The sequence below is a fragment of the Aristolochia californica genome, unplaced genomic scaffold (genome assembly GCF_029961685.1).
Source record: "Aristolochia californica isolate CCGP_79_NKW_82.1479 unplaced genomic scaffold, dmAriCali1.0.hap1 SCAF_4, whole genome shotgun sequence".
NCBI lineage: Eukaryota > Viridiplantae > Streptophyta > Magnoliopsida > Piperales > Aristolochiaceae > Aristolochia > Aristolochia californica.
Genome location: NW_027182103.1, coordinates 41530231 through 41551670, shown reverse-complemented (window position 1 = coordinate 41551670; position 21440 = coordinate 41530231). Strand labels below are relative to the sequence as shown.

The window sequence follows — 21440 nt, the reverse complement described above, 5'->3', positions numbered from 1 at the left end:
CAGTTAACAAAGCTGATGGGTCTCTCTGTAAGTGCATCATGAGTAAAGCCTCTTGGTAAAAATAGAGTTGACAGTCGAGGAGGCGTTGTAGAGTCAGTCAGTTGCTATTTTAAGGTGATAGAAATAAGTCATCTAACTCAGCTCTCAGTTAACAAAGCTGATGGGTCTCTCTGTAAGTGCATCATGAGTAAAGCCTCTTGGTAAAAATAGAGTTGACAGTCGAGGAGGCGTTGTAGAGTCGGTCAGTTGCTATTTTAAGGTGATAGAAATAAGTCATCTAACTCAAGAAAGACCAAAGGCAAAAGAAGCATAGACAAGAGAGCATCTAAACTATTGAGGATTTATATTTGTTTTTCCTTTTCTTTTGCCAAACAAATACTTAAGACTTTAGGTCCATAACATATTAAATTTATACCTAAATAATCATTAATAAATTTATCAAGTTATATATGGCATATTATATATCATAATATTTTTTTGTATTTTTATTTTTTTTTGTATTTTTAAAATTTATTTCTAGCCTAGAAAGATCAGGGTCAACCCGGCCAGCTGACTAAGATGAATTGACTCAACTAGCCGACTCAGAATCTCATCTGTGCAGTCATGGTTCTTACACTAATAGGTTTTATTTTTATATTTCATTTTCTTCTATCAAACAAGTAATTAGACTTCGACCTTCAATACACTAAGTTTACGCCTCAGAAATAATTACAATATTTATTTACATATAACATATTATAATATCAAATTAAAGATATTTTCCTATTTTTGGCTATTTTTTATTTGTTAAGATTTCATTTCTGGCAGAATCGCCATGTAGAATGATAAGTGTGGATTCAAGCACACAACTCGAGCTGAGTCCACCTGACTCGCCCAATCCGACAGGTATCCCGAATTGGGTCCTGACCCCGAGTAGCAAAACCCTATTTTGGGGAAGGGATCTTCGTGCCCCAGTAGAACCAACATTCTCTACAATATTGGGCTTGTTAGCTGTTTGATGGAGCAGCCACGTAACAATTGGGAAGTAGATGTCACTTCTAGTTATGCCTCAGCTTTGGATCATGATACTTCTCTTGGCCCTTCAGTTAGCAACAAACGGTTGCCTTATCCACAATAGAAGCTAAATATATTATGGCTGTCTACTGTGCTAGATTCTTGCACTTTGAAGGACACTGGACACGAAGTTTAGAACCTTCGAAGAAGACTTACCAATGGAGATTTTTCAGAGGGGAGAGCCTAAGGAGAATGCAAAAGATAAAGCGATATCAAGATATGTACAGCTAGCCTATTCCCCATCTCTCCATAACTCTCGGAGGAGGTGAAATCGTACTGCATTGCTGCAGCTGTTTTGTGTTGCCTTCAGACTCCTTGGTGTTGATGTAGAAGACTGCCGACTATCAACAATTATGGATTTCAAGGGCATGTCTAATTCCTCTAGTTCATCATCGCTACTTGTCTGACCTCTATGGAGCAGAGAGACAACCGCGGTTGATGGGGGCAAATAGACAATTGGTGCTGCACTGCAAGGAAAATGTCTAATTGACTCGTCCTCGGCCTCGAGTTGATCCTCCTATAGTTTGAACATTGAACCATTTGCTTAAAGGAGATGAGAGAGGAAAGAGAGAGAGAGAGAGAGAGAAGGAAATGAGAGAGAGAGGACCTCTGAATCCAGTGCCTCAAGCAAATTTTCGGGGATAGGGTCTGGACAGAACTCGTCAGGGACAAAAGTATTGAGAACCCGCTTGAGCAAGAATGCACCAAATGTAGGACAAACCTTCCAGATAATTGACAAATTCAAATTTTACAATCAATTTTGACAGAAAATTTAGAAGTGACTACTAGTTAAATGATTAGCAAAGAGCACTTGAAAGGAGTAACTGTGGTGACAAACCTCTGTCCTGATGGAGCTGTCAAACAGCAGGTCCTTCGGGAGCATCAATAGGTCACTCAAGGCATTAAGGAGACGAAAAGATTTAAAAGTGGTTGATGGATCCTCTCTGTCGTCAGTTTCATTCTCACCATCAGGAAAGTCATCCGCATCCAATCCAAACAAGTCAGTCAGCCATCTCGACCAGTTGCCTACCTAGATGATTAAAGATGCAAGAGTGTGTCAATCCGATGCAAGTGCATAATACCTATTTAGTGTATACAAAGACTACTCCAGAATAAGAAGATGACAAGCATACAGCATTCTTCAGCTGTGCACCAGCACCGAAACTTGTTCTTCCTGCTGAAATAGGAAGAACCTTAGAATTGCTGATTGGATCAGAGACTGGGTCTGTTGGAATCTCATCATCTGATTCACGCAGAATTGCATTGAACATAGCAACATCCAACCTAGCCACACATTGTTCCATAACCTGGCATAGAATCCAAATATTCACATGGTCCACAAAGGTGCAAAACCAAAAACTTCATATATGAGATATGAATATTCTGACTCATACCAATTTAGCCAGCTCAGGCAAGCAGCCACATTCATGACCAGCAGCTCTAACTGGACAAATTCTTTCATAGGCATCCTTAAAAGCTCTCTTCCAGTGATTAATACAGAAAATGTCCTGCTGTTGATTACCTAAACTATTTTTCCTAGAAAAACCTTGCTTTGAAGGGAAACCTCTTTGTTGTTTACTTTCATCCCCAACCACTGACTGCATATGAGGAGTCAAAGACTGAAAAGGACAGGAAACAGGCACTTGAGATAAGAATTTCTAAGTAACATAAATGTTTTAAAAAAGCAACAGTTAAAAAGGTTAACCTGCCACCACACAGATTCAATGATTAGAGAGAACATCCATGTTTCAATCTTTTCCAGTGCACTGATAAAAGTTTGTGCATCTTCCCACTTCTCCAACTCTGGGGAAAAAAGTTTCTGGGCCTTCTTACAGGAAGTTGATTCCTTCCATGCCAGTGGGGAAGACTTCTCCTCTCTGCTCCTACCAATACCATTCTCTTTGGGATAAGATCCAACTGAAACTGGATGAGATGAGGCCCCTGTGACCTCAGTAATAATCGCTCTCAGAACAAGTGAATTTGACAACCAGAAAGTCAACCTACATCCCACAATTCAATCAGCTTATTTAAAATCAATTTGCCATTTGTTAGTGTAAATAGAGGAACAAATAAAAGTTTTTTTAGAAAAAGGTGTGAGGGATGCTGAAGAGAACAATCATCTCATATACATGGTACAGAATCAGAGAGTACATGGAGATGCACATAATGAATGTATACCTTGGGACATCATTTCCACATGCTTTTGCCACGAAAACTAAACCTGAGACAGCACTTTTAGCCGCACTGGCTCTCCTTTCTCTTGACAACTGTTTAGAAGCATGAATATACAACCTTGAAAGGTGCCGGGCTGGAGCATGCATCTTCTGAGTTGAGCTTCCATGCTCTGCAACTATAGAATAAATGCTGAGCTCAAGAGAAGCGACTTCTCTCAACTCTGCCTCCAGTGATTCTATCTTATGCTCTAATTTTTGGATTTTGGCATCAGGAGTGTTTTGCATCTCTCTCTGGATCCTGTTAAATTTATCTGCTCCAAGTCTCTTACCTGCCCAGTCACCTTTTGTCCTATCAGTTAACAAACTTCTAGAGTGATTGTATGCCTCTCCAGCCATATCAGTTCCATTTACTTTCGAAAAATTCATGTTCTTAAGTTGATCATTGCTGAAAGTATTGCTCTGTACATTGAGACTTCTACAGCTCAATGCAAGTGGATCACCACCGGACGTGGCTGTCCTTCTGAGTCGATTGATTGGTGTTACTTCATCTGTTTCTAGTGTCACATGAGAAAAATTATCAGGGGACCTACTGTTTAGTAATTTCTCCCCTGCATTTTTCATTTCACCATGACAGTCATCAAGTTTTTCTTCAATATCCATTTGATGCATACTACTATTCATAGCTGGTTGCACTCCATTTGATGATACATTATAGTAATGTGCAACATGAGGATCCCCGTTTGAGGTTTCAACTTCACCCTTGTCACTACTAGTTTCATTTTCTTCTGCTGCAGGGGATCTTTGGTTTTCCTTAGCTTTGCTACTGCTCCCATCAATCTTTCCGTCAAGCACTTGGATCAGACTACTGCTGCTAGCGTGGTAGGTGGGTAAGCTTCCCTCAGGAACTTTGCTTACAGATGAACCATCATTTGTTTGTTGCCTTGAATCAGATGATAAATCTAATGATGGTGGTGGAGATAAGTTCTGGTTAGCAGCAGCGGATGCTGGCCTCATCACTGTTTCTGTGATTTCCTGTTCTGGATTTAATTCACTTCCGTTTTTGTTGCCTGCTTTACTCTCAATTGCTCCAGTTGGATTCTGTGTAAGACAGAGAGGAACAAAGGAAAGTTGCTCATTAAGAAGCTGTAAACCGTTCAACTAATCTAGAAACGTAACTAATAAAGAGAAATATAACCAACGCAAGACACCCAGGTTGAATGGTGAAGATAGAGAAGTTTCAGACAGGTGAAAAATTGATTCCTTGATAAGATGCACAGGGGGTATGGATTTTCAGATTTTGGATATAGTTGTGAATTTGGTAAAGTATATAATCTAAAAACCACTTTCAAATGTTTGAGTATGCATTATTAAAAAGCAATATTAGAGTATGCAAATAATAGCAGCCTCATAGAGTAACCGTCGATGAGTAGTTCAGAAATAGAAGTAAAACCGAGGTTCCATTAGAATATACAAGCAGCAAAATGCGGTTGCATTTTAGACCCTTCAATAACCACGCCAAAGACCAGTAGGCCAACCCAACATAGCAAATTTACATCTTCAATGAGAAGCAATGGTTAATGCACAAATTGTCAGGTGAATATTCGCATGATTAATATAGCAGTCCATTGCAGCTTGTTAGTGTGATGGAGTTTCAAGGGTATTAGAGTAATTGAAATAAATGGCCATATTTGTAATTTTCATGTATCTCTGCAATCAGCAATTAATAAAAGAGAATTAGGGGAAATTCACCCCTAATCTGGACTGCATGATACAGCCTTTCCCTCTCACTTCTTGGCTTCTTCTCTCTATCTTGAGACCTGTCCTGAATGAAAATCTTCAAAGCTTTTGTTTGAGGAGTCATGCTCCTTTGTATCTATAAACCACCCATTACTTTCAATAAAAAAGTTACTGATTTTATTTTTCACAAGAAAAGGAGAAAAAAAATCATGCAGAGTGTTTGTTCTCCAAAGCACAGGCCACACCCAAAAGATATTCATGTTTAATACATAAACAAAAATAAAATCAAAAGCCAATTTCAATATGTAGAGCCCTTGTATGCAATGAACTTGAAAATAAATAAATAAATAATGTGCAATGATGAAGATAAATTAAGCAAAGGAACTACATACTCGTTCCTGGATCCTACTAACATCCACAGTATCACTTTTGGATGGGGAGCTTCCAGTAGCATCAAAAGCCGATGATGAGATAGTCAGAGATGAATGTGATGACACATCCTCATCTGTAAAAGACGCAATTTCAGCTTGCTCCTCAGCATACTCTTCATTCATCAAGGCAGAAACTGACTCCTTAGCTCCCTTGTCTAAATTTGATTCTTCTGATAGATTCTCTGGCAATGAAGAGCCGTTCCTAGTCTTCTCAAGTGGTAAGATTTTCCCAAAGAGAACAGGTAGAGTTGTGTTTCTGTAGCTTCTCTTGCAATTCATTGGAGAGCTAAAGCTTACAGGTTGTTTCAGGATACCATAATCAGCAAGATCAATCGTGACATTCCCTAACAGCTGTCCTTTTGCAATTTTATCACGACGTGGCTCATACAAGTTTAACTCTAGACAGTTCCTCTGATATGTTCTCGGCTCCCCTCTTCTTGCAGGTACCTCTCGAGACAATGTAATGGCAAGATTTATGGATTCATTGAATTCAATTTTCCCTTCTCCCACTACAGACCCGATAGTGGGAACAACAGGGCCCAAAGTGCCGGAATTCTTTTCTCCATTTTCCCATTGTAGGATTACAGTGCGAAGAGATCTCAAAGACTGTGAAGGCGGCCACGGTTTAATTTCATAAATGTGGATGGCATAGTCGATTTGGACAGAAGTACCCTTTCTATTCCTTGTTCTCAACCCAAGAACCATCACTGGAAATATGGAGAAATACCGGGGTGGATCTTCCAAAATGAAGTTGAATGAGCTTAACTAAACAGCATCTGCCACAACCAAGAAGCCATTGCAAAAAGTCTGAGGACTAAATAATAAAGCAAAATTGACGAAAACAGACGAATAAATAGTAAAGGAAAAGAAGAAGAAAAAACAAGCATAAAAAGAAATGGATAATAATTCATCGATCGTCATTACAACATAGAGGAGAATTTTAGAAACTTTACAGGAAAATAACGGCAAACTGCAAAATAGGGTTTTCATCCTTGGTAATCAAAATAATCAGACTACACCTTTTAGAAAACAGTAAGAGGTCACCGTATACGAAGTTAGAGAAGGACACAAAACTCCAATGGCATCATGTCACGATCACATTCGAATCTCTTTCGCCGGGGAAAAAGAGGTTCAACATGGAAGTGGCAGCTGATCGTTAGTTTAGCTCAATAAAAGTCACCATTTGGTACTGAAAAATCAATCTGCCCTCTGGAAGCCGTACTGAAGAGTTCATTTATGAGGGAGTTCAGAATGGACAATAAATACAGAAAACGGATAAAAACACAAAAGCAACTCAGGCATTCGGCGCGAACTAAAAAATAAAAGAAAAAAGTTACGAAAATGGACTCATCCAAAAACACAAAAATCAAATCACAAAATTATCAAAATGCAACAGAGTAAAGAAATCAGAATTTTAAGAAAACCAGCTCATCTCCTTCCAATCCGAAAGTTAACAACTCAGCAACAATAAGCCAAAACTGCCTCCAAAACCGCTCTGCAGACACTTGAACATCCAAACTCTAGAAACGTTTTCAAGATGAAGCAGAACCAGACGATACAACAAATCAGCATAAAAATGACTTACCAAAGAGGAATTTCAAAGCGAGGAGTCTTTGCAGATATCAAACGATAAATGCAACAAGCAAGGAGTAAGATTTGAGACGTCATCCATTTTCGCCATGGATTAGAAAAGTGAAGTTGTAAAGAGAGAGAGAGAGAGAGGTGAGGAGACTATCTGACAAAAGTGAACCACAGAAAGCAAATTTTAATCATTTTTAGAGAGAGAATTAGGGAAAGCTCACCAGCTGTGTGCGATATTAGTCTCCCTACAGTCCTCGTTGGAGTGAGTATAAGGACCAGAGAAAATGTGATGGCGACTCACTCAACTCTCGTGTAGTTCTGCGATCGCCTCTCGTCTTCGTCTTCTCTGAATTTGTAATCCGCATTTCTGCAGTAAATATCATGGCTAATTTTCCTTTCGTTGGAAGAATCGCCCGACATCACGTCTGCTTAGCCGATTTCCGTCAAACAGAGAACACTCGTCAGCCTTCAACGGTCCCGAGATCCTCGCCGCACACGTTCCATTTGTCGGCGCATTCCCAAGAAAAGCCTACTCTCGCGAGCCCCAAATCAAGTCGTTCGAAACATGGGCTCCTGGGCCGAGGGTGCTGATTTTGACAACTCGTAAACAGGTGGGATTGAACAGTGATGACGTGGAATATAAGAATGATTGCACGGGACCAAAGGTTGAAGCTCCAAAAGTAGGAGAAAAATATAAGAGAAAAGGAAAAGATAGTTGAGGAGTCCACATCGCCTCTTTGAAAATGATGGCAAAGGCGGAAACGGGAATCTTGTTCAGAAATCTAATCTTTTATTGAATCTTCATATTGATGATCATTTCTATGCAACTTTTCATTGCCGAGTTGGGAGTCCGATCTCTCTCAGAGCTGGTAAGCCGCTGCGCGATTGAATTCCACACTTCCATTCCCTTGTTTTGCTTTTGCTTGGAGGAACGATGAAGTCCCACCATCATTCCGGTGTACGGCCGGTGGAGAAAATCGGACAACTGAAAAGATGCTGCGCCTGTTACTGACTGGTTAGTTAGGTGGTGGGTCGATACACACCAGCCACGGTAATGAGATCAACCACCGGAAGAAGTCTAATATTGTGGAGGTTGGAATGTAAGAATCCGACGAAGAACTCAGAACTCGACCCACCACCAAGTAAAATAAAACTGGAATGAGAAGATAAGTACGAAGTATAAAGGAGAAGATGTCGACGGAGGGGGGCGTGGAATTTTGTCGAACAGTGGTGGGAGAGTGGGACGACATGAAGGACAGCTTGCTTTATTCCGGTGACTCGAACAAGAGTGATTGTATCCATGGTATTTACTCCTCGAATTGATTCGTGACTCGAACAAGTCCAATTCGATTTGGACTGGGCAAGTCGAGTCATTGCCGATAGTCCTGGACAATCGTTTGAATAGTGAAGGCCAAAGATGAAGAATCAAAAGCCAGACCATTCGAATGATACTACAAACAAAAGCGCTCGGAGTAGTCAAGAATAAGAATTCTATTTCTATTATGAATTATTATTCACATCGTCGACTTAAACAAACTATGTACAGAGAGTTTAAGAGTGATTAATGGGATTACAAAATCACATAATTACAGGGATTTACAGAATATGTAATGAGAAGAAAGAATATATTTCTACATAAGGGAAAAATCTCAACACTCCCCCTTAAGTTGGTATATAGATATCACTCATGCCTAACTTGTCGAGACAATTGTAAAAAGCTACGTAAGACACTACCTTGGTCAACACGTCGACAAGTTGATTTTGAGATCTAACATGAGGGACTACAATGATTTTTGCTTCTAGTTTTTCCTTGATAAAATGTATATCAACTTGAACGTGTTTAGTTCTATCATGCTGGATTGGTTTATGAGAAATATCACATACTGCCTTACTATTACAATATAATTTCATAAGACTTGTTTGCTCAATGTGTAGTTCTTGTGTGAGATTCTTAATCCATAATAATTCACATATTGCCTAGGTCATTCCCCTGTACTCGGCTTCAACTGACAATCTAGCCACCACCTCTTGTTTCTTACTTCTCCAAGTGACCAAATTTTCACTTACAAATGTAAAGTATCCAAATGTAGATCCTCGATCCTCTATTGACCCAGCCTAATCAGCATCGGTATAACCTTCAATTTTCAAGTCGCCTTATTTTTTAAATAAAATTTCTTTCCCTGGATATGATTTCAAGTAGAGCAAGATACGGTTGACGACATTCATATGTTATTCACTTGGAGAGTGCATAAATTGACTAACCACACATAGGCTAAATGTAGTCTGATATGTACAAGATACATTAACCTCTCGACTAGTCTATGATAAAGTTCCTTATTAGCAGGTACTTGATTTGAATGTGTTCCTAGTTTTAGATTTTCTTCCATGGGAGTACTGACTGGACTACATGTTGTCATACCAGTTTCCTTCAACAAGTCTAAAGCATATTTTCGTTGAGATGGAAAAATTCCTTCCTTCAATCTTGACACTTCAATACCAAAAAAATATTTTAGGTAGCCAAGATCTTTCATTTCAAACTCTCTGGCAAGATGACTTTGCAATGCTTTCTTTTTTTCTAGATCATTCCACATTCTCATATCATCAACATACACAATAAGAGCTATGATGGCTTCCTTGTTAGATTTCAAGAAGAGAGTATGATCTGAGTTGCTTTGTTTGTATCCAATAGATTTGATAAAATTAGTGAACCTTCCAAACCACGCCCTCAAGGACTGCTTTAAACCATATAGGGACTTTCTCAGTTTACATACTTGTTTGCATCATTTGGTTTACATAATACATCCAGGAGGTAATACCATATATACTTCTTCTTGGAGATCTCCATGCAAAAATGCATTTTTAATATTAAACTAATATAAGGGCCTGTGAAGATTCATAACCAGAGATAGTAGAATTTGAACCATATTGATTTTGACCACTGGTGTGAATGTCTCCATGTAATCAATCCCATAGGTTTGAGTATATCCTTTGGCAACAAACCTTGTTTTGAACCTTTCAATGATTCCATCGGCTTTATATTTAATGGTAAATACCCACCTGCATCCGACTGGTGTCTTTACTACAGGTAGGTTAACCACTTCCCATGTTGAATTCTTTTGGAGGGACCTCATTTATTCATTCATAGCTTCTTTCCACTTGGGATATTTCAAGGCATTATGCACACTATTAGGAATAGATATAGCATATAATTAATTCACATATACTTCATTTGCCTTTGACAATCTATGATAAGACACAAAATTATGCATGGGATACTGAGATTTCAAGGTGAGAAGAGGTTCATAATTAACTCTAAGTTTTCCTTTTGTGGTTCGATGAGGTAGCACTCTTAGTTAAGTATACTGCAAAAATTCTAAAACTGCAACAAAAGCCTGTGAATTTTTTTTCTCTTTTTTGCTCCCTTATGTGTAGTCCTCGTTCTCTTACTTCAACTAGGTCTCTCTCGTTTTCCCTTTGGCTTCTCATAGCGTTTACATATTAAAAGGTTATTTGGTTTCTTTTGTAGTCATATGTTCGTTGCCTTGCTCAGCAGACAACTTCATTGATCTGATAATCTTCTCAATGGTGTTGACAAGGGCCTCCGGTATTTTCTGAAGTCTGTATTGTGTTTTTCAGCCATGTTTCTTGTACCTGTTTTTGTTGTTTTATCACATACATCCATGGAATAGTCATTGAAAATCATTAGCACTTCAACTTTCTCGCTGTATTGAACTTGGATTATTGTAACACTTCTCAAACAGAAGGACAAACACTCGGTGGACAAGGAAATTATGGATAGGAAATCAACATTTTCTACTGAGATAGTCATTCTCTATAACATTTTGATCCCTTGTTCTTATCTGGGTTTTTCAGTTTATGAGATATGGATGCTCAAAGTCATCTCTCTTGTATCTGCACTCCCCACGATAACTTGGGTTCTGATTAGCATTTTCACAATCTATTGCGAGAACAAAAGCTGGCCTCTAGTCCTCAAGTACTGGTGGTTCCTCTACTGTACTCTTGATACATTCTACATAGTCATTTTCTTACTCACCCATTTAAAATGGATTTCATTTCCAATCTCTTTCCATGTCCCAAAATTCTGCAACTTTGCCTCTCCTGTTTTCGATCTTTCTGTGCTTCAACCTTTTAAGTATGAATAGGAGAAGGAATCTCCAAGAAGTCACTAGCCTGTTACTCCAGACAGACAATGAAGACACCAGCAAAAATGCTTTTGACAATGCTGGAATTTGGAGTAGACTTACCTTCCGGTGGTTGAATCCACTGTTCAAAGTAGGTCAAAGGAGAAGCTAGAACTCAGCCATGTCCCCTTAGTTCCCAAACCATAAACTGTGCATAGTTCATTCTCTTCGTTACAAGATGTTATTCTCAAACAGAAAACTGAAGTTTCCTCCCTTCCTGATGCTCTGATCCAGTCCTGAAACCTTTGGTCATAAATGAAATTTTTGCAGGGACAAACACTCTTTCATCCTATTTGGGCCCTTTCCTAATAAATAACTTTGTGAACTTTTTATCTAGAAAAGATAATAGTTTGAGCTATTATTACGGTTACTTGCTTGCTTTCTTATATTTCGTTTCTAAGACAGTTGAATCACTTTCTCAAAGGCAGTGGTATTTTGGGACTCACCAATTGGTTATCAAAGTCTGACCAACTCTCATGGTTGCAATTTACACAAAGACTGTGTCAATATGTTGAGCAGCAGCAAAATCATAAACCTACTGAATGTGGATGTGGAGAGGATAGGAGACTTCCTCTGGTACATCCATGGCATTTGGCTGCTTCATGTTCAAGTTTATCTAGCTCTGATTATACTCTTAAGAAATCTTGGTGGTGTTGCACCACCTGCTGCCCTTTCACCATTGTTCTAGTCATGGTGAGCAATATCCCACTGGTCAATCTGCAAGAAAACCTTCATTCGAAGATCATGGAAGCAAAGGATTCCAGAATCAAAGCCACTTCAGAGACCCTAAAGTCCATGAGAATTTTGAAATTGCACTCATGGGAGACAACATATCTGAACAAGCTCCTCAAATTAAGAGAAATAGAAAGAAATTGGCTGAGAAGATTCCTTTACTCTTACTCAGCTATTGCTTTTCTATTTTGGGCTTCTCCAACACTACTTTCAGCTATTGCTTTTCTAGTGTCGTGCTTTCAGCCTTAGCTACTTTCCGAATTCTAAGAGAACCCATCTATAATCTTCCAGAACTGATCTCGATGATTACTGATCTCGATGATTGCTCAAACAAAAGTTTCAATTGAACGGGTATAAGAATTCATTAGAGAAAAAGATCAAAAAATGTTTGCAAAGCTGTAATGAGTTGGTTGTAAATTGATTAACGTGATTGTAGGAAACGGATTGTTTCCTTGATTTTAGGATCTAAATTGATCCTAAAATCAGTATGTAATGTATTATAAATTACCTCCTAAACGGAGAAGAATACATCGTCGGAAAATCATTCTTTGAATCTCTGTTATTATTTTTTGGTTCTCTCTGTTTTACATGGTATCAGAGCAGGAGAATTATACTCTTTTTTCCATCGCTGAAAGTCGGAGCTCAGTGCTCCCGTAATCGCCGAAGGAGGAAGCCGGAGAAAGAAAAAATCGTCGGAGTTGCAAAACTCTGTTTTTTTCTGCAACTCCGTATTCCGGCTGTCCCGAAGCCAAAAGGACATCGTCGACGACTGACGACGATCACTGAAGACCGAAGAGAACCACTGACGACGGTTCCACCTTCCCGTTATTACTGCCGATCACCACTGTCGCTGAGGGAAGCCAAATTGCCGAAAGAGAACAGAGTTCTCTTACGACGGTCCTGTAGCCGAAATCATGTCGCCGACGAGTGCCGACGAGCGCCGACGAGCGCCGACGAGTGCCGACGAGCGCCGACGAGCGCCGACGATGGCACCACCACCCTGTTGTCGCTACCAACCACCATCGTTGTCGAAGGAAGCCGACGCTCGGTTGCCGTTGCCGAAGACGAATGTAATTTTTTTTTTTTTTGAAACTTAGGAACTACTGTTCCTTTATTTTCCTGCTGACCAAACCGACCCAGACCGACGGGTCAACCGAATCGAACTGAACCGGGCTAAACTCGAACCGGATCGGACCAGCACTGGACCGGACCAGAATTGAATCAGCCCAGATCGTACCGAATCAGACCAGATCGAATCGGACTGGATTAGAAAAAAAATTCAGATCGATGGCCACCACTACAGGCGCATCCATCGAACTTATCCCATCACCACAGATTATAGTCTACCAAGACAATTCTGCGTTTCCAACTGGAATTATCCTCGATGAGACCAAATATTCATTATGGTCCCAACTCATAGAGATGCGAATTGGCACATGTAACAAAGCTGGATACCTCACCAGCGAAACAAAAAAACCAGCATCTGGCGATGCCAATCTTGGAGCATGGATTACTGAAAATCAAAGAGTCAAAAGTTGGCTTATTGACTCCATGAGTCCATTGCTCATGCAGCGATTTATTCGCCTCTCCACTGCCAAGGAGATATGGGAAGCAGTATCAAAAACGTTTTATGATGGATCGGATGAAACTTGTATATTTGAGCTGAACCAGAGATCTTTTTCTACCAAACAAAATGGTAGACCGTTATCCACGTACTACAATGAACTGGTTGCTATTTTCCAGGAGATTGATCATAGATATATATCTCAGGAAGGAACAGTCGAAGGGCTAATCCAGTTGCACTCTGCAATGGCTAGGCTTCGGGTTCATATTTTTCTCAGTGGGCTTGACTCCGAGTTTGATCAAGTTCGTGGAGAAATTTTGCGAAAAGACCCCAAACTTGATTCGGAGAGTACATATGCATATGTCAGACGCGAATATCAATAGAGACAGACAATGGGGAGCTATCGTCCAGTCTCAGAGAACTCGGTGATGTTGGTCAACCAAAATCGACAAGGATCATCAAGCAGCCGGAACCCTCAATCGTTTGGCAAAAGTAACAATCGTGTATGTATTCACTGCAGGAAAAAAAGACATTCACAACACCGGTGTTATGAGATTATTGGCTATCCGGAGTGGTGGGATTTCTCGAAAAGTCCCCGTAACAAGATTGTTGGGAAAACTATGGTGGCATCCATGGAAGATAATCAGGAGCTACCTACTGCAAATGTTGTCCATTTAGGTATTCTCGATAATGCATTAGTATTTTCTGTACATTCTAAGAATAGACCTTGGATTATTGATACAGGTGCATTCGATCACATGACAAGGGATCCCAGTCAGTTACAATCAATCCTACCTTCTCCACAATCTGTTATTTCAACAACCAATGGTAGTACTTCTCCTATTACTAGGGAAGGATTTGTTATATTATCCCATAATCTGACATTAGATATTGTCCTTGTGGTTCCCTCTCTTGAATATAAACTTTTGTCTGTTAGCCAAATTACTTCCACTCTTGCTTGTACTGTCACTTTTTGGCCCTCATTTTGTGTCTTTTAGGACATTCTAACCCGAAAGATTCTTGGTTATGGTGTTAGACGGGGCAAACTCTACTATTTGGAGTTGACAGAGAACGGGGGATCGAAAATCAGTCAGAAAAATCAAGCTAGCAGTGAAGATAATGCTCAAACAACTGTATGGTTATGACACCGACGATTAGGCCACCTTTCCTTTGGTTATCTTAAGAAATTGCGACCTCAAATTTTTTCAGGTTTGACTGATGTGCATTTTCATTGTGACACATGTGAATTGGCTAAAAGCCACCGTATTGCTTATTTACCGAGTTTGAATAAAAGTTTCGAACCTTTTGAGGTTATTCATTCTGATGTTTGGGGTCCAGCCAAGGTTCCCTCTATTTCTAGAGCTCGTTACTTTGTGACATTTATTGATGAATGCACTACAATGACTTGGGTATCTCTGCTTATCCAAAAGAATGATGTGTGTCTAGCATTTCAGAAATTCCATACAATATACATACTCAATACCAAAAGCAGATTCGTGTTTTGCAATCTAACAATGGTATTGAGTTTGTTAATGCTTCTCTCGAAAATTTTCTGACCACTCATGGAATTCGTCATCAGACTTCTTGCACCTATACTCCCCAACAGAATGGATTGGCAGAAAGAAAGAATAGACAACTTTTGGAAGTAGTGCTTGCCTCTCTCTTTGGCATGAACATGCCTCGATTTTATTGGGGCGAAGCTATCACATCTGCTGCCTACCTCATCAATCGAACACCTTCTAGAGTACTTGATTTTCAAACTCCTCTACACAAGCTGCAATCCCTGATTTCAATTCTCCATCTTTCGAATCTTGAACCCCGAATTTTTGGGTGTACCGCTTATGTTCATATCCCAAAGATCTTGCGAAATAAACTTGATCCATGTGCCAAGCAATGTGTATTTGTTGGCTACTCTGAATTTCAAAAAGGATATCGGTGTTATGATCCATACACCAACAAGCGCCATGTGACTCTAGATGTCTCCTTCCATGAATCAGTCCCTTATTATTCAGGGGGAGTTTCTTGGACATCTCTTCAGTGGGAGAGTTCAAATGAAGAGAATGTTCCACATGAAACTAACGGAGGTGTTGAGTTTATTGAGTTAGAAGCGGTGAATGTATTTTTCAAGTGTCATGATGTGCAACAAGACTGTGATTCAGTAATTTCACCTGAAGAATGTTCCTCCTCAGGTAAATACGAATCCTGTGTTTGATGAGTCTAATGAAACATGTCTTCCTACAGAAAACATAACCCCTAGATATCCACAAAGATTGAATAGGGGAGTTCCAAAAAGCAGTATGAACCTGATCTTGAAGCCAAAACCAAATACTCAATCAATAACTATGTCCTCCCATAGGTTGACTAAATCGTATGCATTTACTGTTGATCAATTATCCAGGGTTTCTATTCCTAGTAATGTGCAGGATGCATTAGCTGATCCAAAATGGAAAAAAACAATGAACGAAGAGATGGAGGCTCTACAAAAAAATGCCACTTGGGAACTTGTTCCCCAACCTAAAAGAGTAAAAACAATTGGATGTCGATTGGGTGTTCACATTGAAACTCACACTGGATGGACACATTGACAGATATAAAGTTCGGCTAGTTGCAAAGGGATATACGCAAAGGTATGGGATAGACTATTAGGATACTTTTGCACTAGTAGCTAAGATCAATACAATTCGTATTCTTATATCTATAACAGCAAATCGAGATTGGCCTATGCAACAATTTGACATTAAAAATGCCTTCCTCAATGGAGACTTAGAAGAAGAAGTCTACATGGAACTACCACCAGGCGTAAAAAGTGGTTTTTTGTCTCAAGGTGAAGTTTGTAAATTGAAGAAATCATTGTATGGGCTGAAACAGTCACCTAGAGCATGGTTTGGGAGATTCTCGGCTACAATGAAGGAGTTTGGTTATAAACAAAGTAACTCAGATCATACTTTGTTTATAAAACACAAAGAAGGAAAGGTAACAACATTAATTGTATATGTTGATGATATGGTTGTGACAGGAGATGACCCAAGTGAAATGCAAGCTTTACAGGAGTATTTAGCTACAAAATTCGAAATGAAGGATCTCGGATAACTTAAATATTTTTGGGGAATTGAAGTTGCAATATCGAAACATGGAGTCTTCCTTTCACAGTGAAAATATGTGTTGGATCTTCTAGCCGAAACCGGAATGCTTGACTGTAAACCAATAGAGACGCCCATGGAAATGCATCATAAACTCGGAATTCTTCCATATCAAATTCCAGCAGACAAAGGGCGTTATCAGCGATTAGTTGGAAGATTAATCTACATATCACACACAAGGCCCGATGTAGCATATGCAGTAAGCGTTGTGAGCCAGTTCATGCATGCACCAAGTGAAGGACATATGGAAGCAGTCTATCGGATCTTGAGATACTTAAAGAGTGCTCTAGGAAAAGGTTTGTTATTCTCAAAAAATGGTATCTCTAGTATTGAAGGGTATATAGATTCTAATTGGGCAGGTGATCAGACAACCAGAAGATCCATGTCGGGTTACTTTACTTTTGTGGAAGGGAATCTGGTCACTTGGAAAAGTAAAAAATAGAAGGTAGTATCACGATCAAGTGCTGGAGCTGAATTTCGAGACATGGCTCATGGTGTATGCGAGTTGTTATGGATAAAGAATATACTGAGGGATTTAGGGATGGAATACTCCAAACCGATGAATCTCCACTGTGATAACAAGGCAGCCATAGTCATTGCACAGAATCCGGTTCAACATGATCGCACTAAAAATGTTGAAGTTGATCGTCATTTCATCAAGGAGAACCTCGATGCAAAAATCATACAATTCTCCTTCATTCAATCTGAGAGTCAGCTAACTGATATGCTCACGAAGGCGGTATCAGGGAAGGCCTTTCATGGTATAATTGACAAGTTGGGCATGACCGATATCTATACACCAACTTGAGGGGGAGTGTTTGCAAAGCTGTAATGAGCTGGTTGTAAATTGATTAACGTGATTGTAGGAAACGGATTGTTTCCTTGATCTTGTAATTTATTCCTTGATTTTAGGATCTAAATTGATCCTAAAATCAATATGTTATGTATTATAAATTACCTCATAAACGGAGAAGAATACATCGTCGAAAAATCATTCTTTGAATCTCTGTTTTACAGAAAAGGTTGGCATGCAATTTCACTTCAGACATGCCTGATGTGACAGTTGACATTGAAGTTTGGGAGTATGAATTTCGGATTGAACATGAATAATCTGTGTTGATTCCTTTGACATGATACAAGAAAATCTAGATGATCAGAATAAAACCACCCAAAAATATTGGTCTAGTCCGCTTCCTGCCATTGGGTTGACCCAGATTGGGTCTCTGATTTCGGTCCGGTCTGTTCCCCTTCCTGCCATTGGATTGACCCGGTTTGGGTCTCTGATTATGGTCCGGTCCATTTTTTATTCACTAGTTGACCCGATTTGGGCCTTTGATCGTGGTTTGGTCCAAGTCTGGGTCGCTCGACAGAATAGACAAAATACGGACCTAAGTTAAGCAGAAGCAAAAAAAAAATTCTTCATACCTTCATCTTCTTCCTTGAGACGGTGCGGCTTCTTCTTCGCCGGTCGGGCTGGTGGTGCGATCTACTGGAAGGTCGAGCGGTGGCTCGGTTACAATAGTTGGCGATGTTCGAAAATTTCGCCAGACTTCTCTGACAACGGTTTTGTTCACAACGACGACAGACAGAGGGTGACTAGAGAAGAATTTTCTTCTTTGTTGGGCTGGTAGTGTTGTTTGCTGGAAGGCCGAGCGATGACTCGACTGTTCACAACGATATTCGGAAATCCTGACGGACTTCTCTAATGGCGGCTTTGTTCATCGTGATGACAGAGAAGAATACGGTGTTCAAGGTGAAACAGAGAGTTGCTGCTCTATTCTTCGATGACTGGAAGGAGAAGAAAAGAATTCTCACGGTGACGACGGATAAGAATATGGGAGCATAGAGAGCTGTTGCTATGATCTTCAGTGACTGGAAGGAGAAAAAAAAATTCTTTCTCTAATACCAAGTCGAGAATAAAACTTCAATTTCTGTCATATTTTCTTATTCACATCGTCTAACTTAAATAGTTGTTTTACAGATTGTGATAATCCATACACGGAAAGATTGAGAGAGATTACAGTGATTACAAGAACACATGGATTTGTCAGATTATAAGAATAAGGAAAGAAAATCAATCTATATATGGGAAAAAATCTCAAAAAATTTCAGTTCAAACAAACCCACAATTAAGATCACCAAACAGAGAAAAATCAGGAAAGGTCAGAAAGTTGCAATATGCGGGTCTATAGGATTTGGCAAATCAAGTTTTCTTTTGTAGCATTACTGGTGAGATTCTAAGAATTATTGGGCAAGAAATAAAGGTTTATGGATCGAGAGCTTATGTTCCACAAAGTGCTTGGATTAAAACCGGATTTGTTAGAGAAAATGTCTTATTTGGTGAGAAAATTGATGAAATCTTCAATGAGAAAGTTCTCAAAGGTTGTGCTTTCGATAAGGACATTGGAATGTGGCCGATGGAGATATGACAATGGTGGGAGAAAGAGGCATAAATCTGAGTGGAGGGCAGAAGCAACGAATTCAGTTGGCCAAGGCGGTCTACAGTAACTCAAATGTCTTTTTTATTGGATGATCCATTTAGTGTTGTTGATGCACAAACTAGAGCACATCTCTTCAAGGTAATATGATAGTTCACATTAGTTAATGATGGTCCACATATTATATATTGAAGCTAGGTCTGTATTTTTTGCAATCGAGGAAAAACTAAGGTGTAGTCAACCAATTAGGTTATTTTTTTTGGAGTACAAGAATGCCTATCACGATTATTGGTGAATAAGATTGTTATCTATGTCACTCATCAGCTTGAATTCCTGGATTTTTCAAATCTTGTATTGGTAAAGTTATTGCCTTGACACTATAAATGTCTCATTTCACCATGTAAATATATAGTTTTAAATGGTTATAGACTTATGGCTTCAAAGTTCTCTTTTTATGAATACTGGCTGAATTGAATTGAATATGTTTCTCAGTGACTAGTTGAGTTTCCCAATGATTCAAGCAAGTCTTTGGTGGTTTTTTGTTAGCTTCTATAAGAAGTCACTGAGCAATCCCTGAGTAATACTGACTAGGTATAAGTGGCTTTCACTGCTAGTTTCATATTTTGTATAAGAGAGCTACATCCTTTCCTCATGTCATGTGTAGGTAATGAGAGATGGTACAATTGTCCAATCTGGCAAGTACGAAGATCTGATCAAAGATACCAATGGTGAACTTGTCAGACAAATGGCATCATACAATCAATCTCTCAACCAAGTGACCTCACCGAAGAAAAATAACTTACTGAAATCTCCTTCACTTCAAGTTCAAGAATCAGAGTTGATCGAAGAAAAGCCTTGCACCATTGGCAATATCAATAATCTTTTAGAGAAAATCTGTGAAGAAGACACGAAAATAGGACGAGTAAAATGGAGTGTCTATTCAACTTTAATCAGTTCTGCCTATAAAGGACTTCTTGTTCCAATTATTCTTCTTTGCCAAGTCCTATTCCAAAGACTCCAAATAGGCAGCAATTACTGGATTGCTTGGGGGAGTGAGAAGGAAGGTAGAATGAGCAAAGAGAGCTTGATTAGTGTCTTTGTTTTGTTATATGTTGGTAATTCAATATTCATATTAGGAAGAACAGTTTTGCTTTCTACAGTTAGTCTTGAAACTGCACAAAGGCTCTTTTTCCAGTATGATTACATCTATTTTTGTTCTCCTATGTCATAATTTGATTCTACACCTTCTAGTTAAATTCTCAATAAGACATCTACTGATAAGTGCATTGTCGACACAAACATTCCATACAGGTTGGCAGGATTAGCATTTGTGCTAATACAACTATTGGCTATAGTTATTCTTATGTCCCAAGTGACTCGGTAGGTCTTCCTTCTGTTTGACATTATTCTAGCCATTTCCATTTGGTATCAGAACCTTTATGCATGCCTTAAAATTTTCCTAAAACACAGTACAAAGATCACTATGTACAAAGCTTAATCTGCGATCTCATGAACATTGGTATTTGTCAGTCATTTCAAATGTGTCAATTTATCTCTATTGGCCTTCTCATGTCTATAGTTGATGGTCATCTTGGTGTAGTTGTTGTTATTGTAGGCATACTTGTTGTTATCTCTATTGTTAATAGAGAATTTGTTATTATATTATATTTCTCTAATTTGTATCCACCTAAAGCAGTCGAATGATTTCAAATGTTTTGAACCATTTGCCTCTTCCTTTTTTATGGGGGGATGACCTATGATCTCTCTTGGATCTCCTCAAAAACTCTATGACCAACTTGAAGAATGCCAAAAATTTGTCTTTGACTAACTGAGTAGGGGAATCATACTCCAAAATTTTGCCTTCATCAAGCACTATAACAAGATCATTGTCAATTAAGGTAGGTATACAGTGGGCGACAGTGACTACAATGCAATTACTAGTGTTGAATTTATGGAAAAGAGAAATACTTCATTGACTTATTCATAATCAGAGTACATGAACCTCTATTTGTAGTAGAGGAAAGTAGTAGAATCCAATTACAATTAAACTACCTTTGTCCCAATTACACCCAAACTCTAACACTTAAAGATAAGTCCTAACATAATTAAATAACCCAATATAAATAGAAGACTAACATGACTAAAACACCTTTAAACTGAAACTCTACTATGAGACCCGTATCCATAATAATTCCGGCTCTGTAAGACTTTTTATTGTGTAAGACTCTTCATGCCACCTCACGTGATCATGGTGGGTCCCACTAGCTCGTGGTCATGGTGGGTCTATATCTTATGGGTTTGGGCCTATCTTCCAACACTCTTGAATTTGTGGATCTTCTTTGGTCGTGTGGACTTGGACCCATCTACTAACAACTAGTCTCTACTCGT

General features: G+C 39.1%; 1 protein-coding gene and 2 pseudogenes across 3 annotated transcripts; 2 read left to right on the top strand and 1 right to left on the bottom strand.

Moving 5' to 3' along the window:
* Positions 1 to 535: 535 nt before the first annotated feature.
* LOC137962585 (uncharacterized) lies at positions 536 to 7589 on the bottom strand. 3 transcript variants are annotated; one of them, XM_068809542.1, is made up of 10 exons: positions 7198 to 7589; positions 6981 to 7006; positions 5357 to 6171; positions 3232 to 4325; positions 2759 to 3053; positions 2448 to 2672; positions 2187 to 2360; positions 1892 to 2083; positions 1661 to 1774; positions 536 to 1570 (listed from the first exon to the last, which is right to left on the bottom strand). In XM_068809542.1, exons 3-10 carry the CDS (start codon positions 6098 to 6100, stop codon positions 1286 to 1288), a joined length of 3123 nt encoding a protein of 1040 aa, XP_068665643.1. In that variant the 5' UTR covers positions 6101 to 6171; positions 6981 to 7006; positions 7198 to 7589; the 3' UTR covers positions 536 to 1285. The 3 variants fall into 3 exon arrangements, with proteins under 3 accessions (XP_068665643.1, XP_068665642.1, XP_068665641.1); XM_068809541.1 differs by lacking the exon at positions 6981 to 7006 and having other exon boundaries at positions 7198 to 7588; XM_068809540.1 differs by lacking the exon at positions 7198 to 7589 and having other exon boundaries at positions 6981 to 7186.
* Positions 7590 to 10767: 3178 nt separating this feature from the next.
* LOC137963347 (ABC transporter C family member 5-like) lies at positions 10768 to 12312 on the top strand (annotated as a pseudogene).
* A 6340-nt stretch (positions 12313 to 18652) lies between these two features.
* LOC137963346 (ABC transporter C family member 3-like) lies at positions 18653 to 20550 on the top strand (annotated as a pseudogene).
* The last annotated feature ends 890 nt before the right edge of the window (positions 20551 to 21440 follow it).